Source organism: Anguilla anguilla, chromosome 12 (genome assembly GCF_013347855.1).
Source record: "Anguilla anguilla isolate fAngAng1 chromosome 12, fAngAng1.pri, whole genome shotgun sequence".
NCBI lineage: Eukaryota > Metazoa > Chordata > Actinopteri > Anguilliformes > Anguillidae > Anguilla > Anguilla anguilla.
The window spans coordinates 23,155,266-23,164,297 of NC_049212.1; the positions used below are offsets into that span (position 1 = coordinate 23,155,266).

At 38.3% G+C, this 9,032-nt stretch overlaps 1 protein-coding gene across 1 annotated transcript; it reads left to right on the plus strand.

Moving 5' to 3' along the window:
- The first annotated feature begins 689 nt into the window (after window positions 1-689).
- On the plus strand, window positions 690-8,036 carry LOC118209045 (probable G-protein coupled receptor 83). Its single transcript, XM_035384153.1, has 4 exons — window positions 690-1,969; window positions 2,170-2,295; window positions 4,808-4,941; window positions 5,075-8,036. Exons 1-4 carry the CDS (start codon window positions 1,577-1,579, stop codon window positions 5,709-5,711), a joined length of 1,290 nt encoding a protein of 429 aa, XP_035240044.1. The 5' UTR covers window positions 690-1,576; the 3' UTR covers window positions 5,712-8,036.
- The last annotated feature ends 996 nt before the right edge of the window (window positions 8,037-9,032 follow it).

Genomic DNA, 9,032 nt, shown 5'->3' on the forward strand with positions numbered 1-9,032 from the left:
TTTTAAGTAGGGATGTACATTTTTTTTTAAATCCTTTGATCTAAGTAATTTTAATGAATGATTAACTAAATGATAGTTGTAAATTCCATTAACTAGCTAGCTCACATAAAAATGGGACTGATGCCAGATGCAGTACTTTTCCTGACTCAAGGCTTTGTTAATGAGTTTCTTTTCACCCATGTTCAAAAATGCATTATGCAAAAATATCAACCACAATGTGAATATACAGATTAATATTTGTTTAGTAGATGGCTGTTAGAAAAAAAGGCAATATAATCAACACAGCTCAGAATATTTAACATCTCTTTCTTCCACCTTCTACAGTTAAGTTGTATATAAAAACGGTACATATATATCCCAGGAATATAGTTTTCATCTGTGTGATCTTAAATGAAATACAGTTTTGTATATCTGTCTTTTCTAAATCTTGATAAATCGGCCATTATATTGGCAATCCACCAAGGAATGGAAGATGACACTCTGATTAGTTTATTGCATGTTATGAAACCAAGTTCAGCCCATTTGAACCTTGCGCCTTACTTCGTGCTGAAATTACCTGGCGTTTACCTAACAAAAGTTGATTTGGACTTTCCCTAAACGCACTTATGGCTTCTGCTTTAGAGGATGAGCTATGATCATTAAAATATAGCTCCACCCTCCGAGCCTCAATAGGTTAAAATGAGCACACCAGCGCACTCTCGGCCGCCATGACATGCAGATGCCATGCTGATTACAAGATTCCGTAATGGCTGGGGGGCGCCCAGAACCCCTTGGATGGAAGAAATTAAGCGCCCGTCGCTGTTCAAGCGTTAGCGCCACCCACTTTTCCAGAATCCTAGGCGGCGCAGCCAGATTCAGACAGTGATTGCAGAAAATGTCTGTTGTTATAGTAATTAAATTGTTAAAAATGTCCGGGTATTATTGTAGTTACGTATGCTTAGCAGTAGCTGTTGTTTAGATGGACATTGAGCTAAGGGTGAATTCACACCATGTGAAAAATTTCTGTGTGTGGGAAGTAGGCTGCCTACTTGCATTATGCTGAATAAACACTGCTAAAAGATTTCATGTAATTTTAAAGACGCAATAGTTAATCCCAACTTTTACGATGTATTCTAGATTTTCCTTTCACTGCAATCTATTCAAATATTTTAATTTTACGTACGGCCTGGTGTATGGCTTCTCTAAGCAGTTTTGGCTAAATTAATACGTAATTTATATGTAATTGTTACAAATCCTTCATTAGCATTACCTACTCCTATTATTTCTGTACATGTACACATGTGAAAGGCATGACAACGTCACTGTTCAGGTATACCACAGACCAATGATGTATTAAGTGAATGTGGGAAGGTGATGTGAGGTTTCAAAAGCAGAGATAAAACGCATCTGAGAATACGCTGTGAAGAGGCTGAGGACCTAATGCAGGCGCGTCCCAAATAGATTCTCTCTGCCCGGTAAATAGGTTGCGCGAGAACCTCCGAACCCCACAAGATTGTAACTGCGCACTTTATCTCTACAATTGAAATAATTAATCGCATTTTTTAAATCACTTAATCTCCCCTTAACCTCCGTGGCAATGAGGAGTACTTGTGCGCTGTTGCCTTTGACATACCTGGCTACCAACTTGCAGAATTCGCGAGCTCGAGTGTACAATGACTCGTTGTTTGAGAGAATTGCTGAAGCTGCTGCGAACAGGTCAAGTTTTTACACTTTGGACGACAACACTTTGGCCGATTTGCAGTTTCTGATCGGAAAGAAGAAATATGGTGCAGAATCTCAGAATCCGACCATCAAATCTCTATTAATCATAGCTTACTCATTCATTATAATCATCTCCCTCTTTGGAAATATTCTCGTTTGCCACGTCGTGATAAAAAATAAAAGGATTCATTCTGCCACAAGTTTGTTCATCGTGAATCTGGCTATCGCTGACATCCTTATTACCCTCCTCAACACCCCATTCACTTTGGTGAGTAGTCAAGTTTACATATTGTTGAAATGTAGGCTAAATATAATCTACTTCGACAAGCTACTTGTGTAAACACGTTTATCTAAATGTCACGAATTTGTCTTGACTGTTATAAGAATGTGTTTACAATGCAGACTATTGCAATCAGACGCCAATCATCATGCTACATGAGCAAGTAATTTGTTATTTATCTCTTCTAGGTGCGTTTTGTGAACAGTACCTGGGTATTCGGAAAAGGCATGTGCCACATCAGTAGATTTGTGCAGTATTGCTCTTTACACGTGTGCACACTCACATTGACTGCCATAGCACTGGATAGACGGCAGGTAAATGTTTTATCCTGTTCCCATCTTTCAAGTAGCCTAACCGCACACACCTGATAATGTAGCCTATTCAATTGACCTGCTGTGTTATAGAAAATTATTAAGTGATGTGTACTTAATTTTGTCTGACGTCTCTCCTGGTCAACACAAGGTGGCTGGCATTTGTGCTTAGTTAGAACCGTTTTAAATATTGAATCTCTCCAAATCTAAAACTTGATATTTAAAGATTTTGTCACATGCCTTATCGCGCTATTTAGTAGGCTACACGATACACAATAGCCATAACCATACCGAAGCCATTTCAGGTTTGTACATGTGAAATTCAGGCTTCTACCACCTCCCAAAGGAAGGGAGCAATGTGGTAACCTTCGTGGAAAATAACTGTTTTTGAACGAGCCGAGTACAAATCTATTCCGAAAGTAATTTCCAGGTATCGGCTTTGTTTTTATTTACAGTAAATCAAATCATACATCATTAAAATATTATCTGTCCTTGAAAAGTTAGTATGATTTACAGAGTGTATTCTAGTGGGAATTAAATGCCAGGTGACCAAAACACGATGTCCCCGTCTAAATGTAACAGCTGTTATAGTTATGCAGCCTCTGACTTGCTATAACACGCAACGTGCTTTTTTGCTGTTAGACTGTAGGCTATGTTATACAGAATGCTGTGTAAACAGAACATGAGTGGGTTGGTACCCAGGGAGGTCATGAAGAGGGCTTCAGATTTGTAGATTAGGGACACTCGATGGTCTTGAAAACCATCTGCACGTAGTGGTATTGTTTTTGAGGAGACCTTAAGCATTTTAAATGGTGTTTAATATTTATTAAATAAATTAATTTTACTCATTAACGTGTTTGACTTTTTTTAGTTATTTCATTGTTTAATGTTAAAAGTGTTCCGCTAATTTGCTTGATATGTCGACATAGCCTCATCCTCTGGATGCTACAAGTGATTAATGGCAAATAAACAGCCACCTGGTCACAGGCATTTATAATAAGCATACACCAGATTCGTCTGCATGGTAGGCTATTTGCTTTGTAAAAGCTTACCTGGGTGTCAAGAAAAAAAAACTAAAGCAGCTTTCCTCATCGATTTGGACGTAACCACAACTCACTTCACAGGTAAATTACGAAGTTGCTTGTGCGTTTACGCACAGTATTTTTCAAGAATAAAGCCCCATGTTTCCTAATCTGTAGTCTGGTTTTAATTGTATCCCACTCGATTAAGTCATTAATGTAATTGAAACGACTGACTACTGTCAAGGCTGTTTAAAACGTAATAGTGCTAGGCTAAATATGTTCTGAGTAAATGAGCAAAATCCTAAAACTGTTACATTTATGGCGATTCTCCCCTACCCATGAACAAACATAAATTGAGATCGTAAGATACAGCGTCGTTGAATGAACGCTTTCGAAACTCTGCCCTTGAGTTTGAGAGTTGAGATGGCGGAATATTACGTTACAGTTAATACGTCTATTTAATAGTAATACATAAATATAAAGGGTTGTTATAGAAACAAATATTAATTGATAGAGCCTAAGTTTTAATTTTATGCATTATATTTTTTTAAAAAAAATTTCCTTGTTATTTATTTGTTTATTTATTCATTATTAATTAACTTTTAAATCCTCGGAAAACAGCTGAAACCGGTTTTCCATATCTCTTGTCAGTTTTTTAACGTTGCTGCTCATATTTTGGCTGAACAGAAAAAACTGCTTAGAAGATGCACAGTAGTTATTTAGTGATGCTTTATATTACATTAAGATGTAAATTAAACTCAAATTAAGCTTTGCATTAACTTGTGCACAACTTGAAGTTTTATAAACTGTTTGAAATCTACTAAGGTAGAAACACAGGGGAGAAAAGTTAGAACATCCGCACCTAAAAAATTGCTACATAAGGAAGAAAACCGTTGGGTGCCCTGCAGAAGCAACAGTGAAAAAAAACAAAAATGTGGTCTTGGGAAAATTAGGCTGCGTTGAAATAAACTTCAATTAAGTACATTTGTAATGAAGAGTGAAGATACTGTACAAGAAAAAAAACATCTGACAGCCTTTTTGTAGAGAAGTTAAAAACCTTAAATCTTTGTTATAATTATTGTTGTTTTTTAAAATTATTATTATTATGATTCTTCTTCTTCTTCTTCTTCTTCTTCTTCTTCTTCTTCTTCTTCTTCTTCTTCTTCTTCTTCTTCTTCTTCTTCTTCTTCTTCTTCTTCTTCTTCTTCTTCTTCTTCTTCTTCTTCTTCTTCTTCTTCTTCTTCTTCTTCTTCTTCTTCTTCTTCTTCTTCTTCTTCTTCTTCTTCTTCTTCTTCTTCTTCTTATTATTATTATTAAATAAGAGCTGACCAAAGTCAGTCAGGTTGTAGATATTGTGCTGCACAAGTAAGCAAGGCCAGCATAATGCTGGGATATAGATCAAGACAACAGACAAACTGTCAAGCCTACATGGTCTGAACAGCCTTCTCATCAACAGTATTCATCTTTTCCTATGTTCTTATTATTCCCTGTAGGTTATTTTACATCCATTAAAGCCAAGAATGTCCACAATGCGAGGCGTAGTCTGCATTGCAGTGATTTGGTTGATGGCTACCTGTTTTTCCCTCCCCCACGCAATCTACCAGAAGTTATTCACATTTGTGTACAGGTAGGATATATCCAGGCAGATTCAACTGTAGTAACTATTGCAACAAATGAAATCTCTGTTGTCTTGGACATTCATATTCAGATTCTGTGGAGCTTGGGTAATATGATGTGTCTGTGCTGCTCCTTTTCCACAGCAAAGACATACTGCGCAGTCTGTGTCTCCCAGATTTCCCTGAGCCCTCAGATCTCTACTGGAAGTACATTGACCTGGCGACTTTCATACTGTTGTACATGCTACCACTCCTCATCATAACTGGGGCCTACACCACCGTGGCCAAGAGGTTATGGCGGCGAAATGCCATCGGTGATGTAACCACAAAGCAGTATTTTGCCCACCGAAAGAAGAAGAAGAAGACAATCAAGATGCTGATGGCAGTGGTTGCAGTGTTTGCCATCTGCTGGTTCCCCCTCAACTGCTATGTGGTGCTTATCTCTAGCCAGGTCATCCACACAAGCAATGCCCTCTACTTCTCCTTCCACTGGTTTGCCATGAGCAGCACCTGCTACAACCCATTTATCTATTGCTGGCTCAATGACAGTTTCCGTGCTGAGTTGAAGTACCTGGCGGGCATGTGCCGGAAGACCCCGTGCAGGGCACCAATGCGCTCGCAGCCCACCACAGCCCCCATTCACCGTGTTGCATGGGCTGAGAGCCATGCTGCCTCCTCTCACACCCAGGCAAAGGAGAGTCATGGCCTGCACTCCACCTCCCACACCCAATCCGGTAAAACAGACATCCTCTCTGTGGAGCCCATCGTGGCTGTCAGCTAAATCTCCCAGATGGTGGCTGCCAGATGAAGACCCCTCCTCTATTCATCTACCTTCAAATAAACTGCCCCATGCATCCTTATTGTCAAAAAATTCACACTGACTGCACAACATGGGTTGAGGGTCACAGTTTGAGTCATTTATAATGATATATGTTCATATATATGCACACTGTCCCACAGCCATATCCCTCTGAGGCATTTCCTGCTATACTGCTGAAGAATCGTACAGCTGGGCATTGTTACTTGATTGTGGGAACTGGAAGTACTAGGCTGCTTTTCCTGGAAGTAATCTTTGTACTGGACCAAGTAGGAAAGAAATTCAGTTTTCTACCACAACAAAAGTGATATTGTGCTGTAGTCAGTATATTTTGGAAAATATGTTTATCAAGGTCTTGATTCATCATGGTATGTAAGGCAGAATGTGAATGTCAAGTATTCCAAAGCATTCCATTACATTTACATTACAGGCATTTAGCAGACGCTCCTATCCAGAGCGACTTACACAACTTTTACATAGCATTTTTACACTGTATCCATTTATACAGCTGGATATATAGTGAAGCAATTTCGGTTAAGTACCTTGCTCAAGGGTACAACGGCAGTGTCCTACCCGGGAATCGAACCTGCGACCTTTCGGTTACAAGCCCAGTTCCTTACCAACTGTGCTACACTCCATCCTTCTATTCAAAAACTTCTATTCGTTGTAAGCACTGCAAAATGTAATTTCACCATCCGTGGATATATCCAGATATCTGTTTGTCTCCTCTCATGCAGACAACCTTCAGGATTTTTCCTGTTTTGTAAAATCTTTGGTGGGCTGCACAAATACAATTTTGAGGTGGCAAATGAAAAAATTAGAAAGTTGAATTTAAATCTACTCGAAGATTACATTTTAATAAAATCCTGTTTTAGATCTGCACAAGAGTGGACTGTGGTGTGATGAAGTCAGCCACCCTCACAGGGCGCATATTACTCGATCAGAAGTCAGGACAAATGGGGCCGGGCAGTCAATGTGGCATCAGATGCCAAACCATCTGTATAGAGCACTTTTTTCACAGTCGTTATAGTTTTGTGGCAGAGGTTTGGCAGGTGATGTGCAAAAGCATATATAAGTACAGACAACAACCATACTATTTTTTCTTGAACTGTCTGTCTATTAAACAAGTGCGGTGTTGGAAATTTCCTGGCAACAGAGAGAAGTGGATGAGAAAAGCATCTACTCGACCATATTCATCAAGCTAGTGAGTCATATTCATTAAGCCAGTCTAGCTAGCCAATGCAGATCTGAAGAGTAGCCTAGATCAGTGGTTCCCAACCTTCGGTCCTGGGGGACTTTTGTGTATGCTGGTTTTCATTCCAACCACAGTTGAATTCCAGAATTTTAACAAGCGAGGTACTTTGCATGTTTAGAGGGATGATTTATTCTCTTCAGTGACATTATGTCGGAAATAGCTACACATGCCACAAAGGATAAAAATCCCATGTTCACATTGTGCTAATTGTGCTATATTGCACACAATTACATAAAAAGGATAAATACATTTTTAACTGATCAAATTAAAGACTGAGGACAATCAAAAGGCTCCCAATTGCGTTGTTGAACACCTGTCTTCAAGGTCTTTCATAATTTTTAATTCCTTAAGTTTATTAAAACAATGCAGGTTTGGCTTGTTATCATTTGCTTGGTCTTTTAATTCTTCATTACTACAAAATGGAAGGTTTGGTGCCCATGTGTCCTTACTTTCACCAATTAGGAGCACATTGATTCACCTCAGCCTTTAATTTGATCAGTTAAATAATTGTGTTACCTCTTTATGTAATTCTTTGCTATACTGCACACTAAGCAAAAGATGTTAATGTTCTCACATGAGAGTTTGTGTTTCATTTATTAATGCAGACTGATATTTCAGTAAAATTAAAGTTGATTCAGTTTCATTTGAATCATTCACCTTCATTGGTCTTGGGCTTGTTCTGCCAGAGAGAGGGTGGGTTTGACTGTGTAACATCCACTTAAACTACGAGTGCAGAGAGCAAATATCGATTGTCCAATCTACAGTCCACATCCCAATGCACCAAATCAGAGCATGGTTACCATCTGTGATGTATTCAATTGTTAAATATTCTGTCTAGTATGGACATCACATCAATACAGTGAGTACTATAAGAAAATGTAATTAAATTAAAACAGGGAAGGGAGTGGGGATCTATGAGGTCAGAGGACTCAGTGTTCTGACTGATTTAAAAAAAAAAAACCTGTTGCTACTATGTTCATTGCCTTAGCTCTGTATTTGCTGATGTGCTTTTTAATATGGAAGAAATGACATAATTGACTTAACCACTTCTGAAATGCAGTTGATGGCCATTTTACTTTCAGCATTCAATAGGGTTGCCAACTTCATGCAAATTAAATCCTGTAGCAAAAAGCTTTTTCTGTGCTATTGCCCTTATTGCCCACAGACAATGTACAGAATTACATGGCAGCAATGGTATATCTTGCATGTATTGTCATTCAACCATCACTGCCATGCACACATTGCTGACTGCAAAAGATTGTTGAATAACTGTAAGAAAGAAGACAAATACACAACAATAGCCTTATTTATTATAACTGAAGACCTATGCTCAGGAAAATCTTCAATAACAACTATCACTGTGTCTGTGTGCAGTGGTGCTTCTGATTGGCTCGAACTGTAACATGATTCCTCTATCAACCAATCAGGTATTCATAACTAAAATACGTGTTGAATTTTGTGTTTGTCAACACAAAACTGCAGTGGACTGCAGGACTGCAGTGGCTTAATTAAAATAAGATTTATTTAATAATAACAAAGAATAGGATAGAATTTATTGCATCGAGGACCCAGTTAAAACCCAGTTACCCAGGATAAACAGCAGTCGGATTGGATTAAATCTGAAAATTGGATTTTTCAAAAAGGATAAATGAGATTCTGATCCCTCAGATTGGGATTTGTATTTGGTGTTCCAATCCTACCTTTAACTGAGCTTAAATCTTTTTGCATTTTTCAAATCTTAAAGGCTCATCAGAATGGTTTTGATGCCAAAGATTCAGATAATCTTGATCCTAATGGAAGGGTGGATTCAGGGCTAATTTAGGACCCTTATTGTTAAAGGAACAGTGTTGTAACTGGTGATAATTTGTGGAGAAAAAACAGAAGTCAAAGCTATAACGCTAATAATGGATCAACACAATTTGATGATTCTCAGAAATGTCTTTATTTCAATTTTTCAGTATGTTGCTTGAAAGAACCAGCAGAGAAATGGGGAATATTGTTTGGATTTATTTTCCCCATTGAAGTAGACA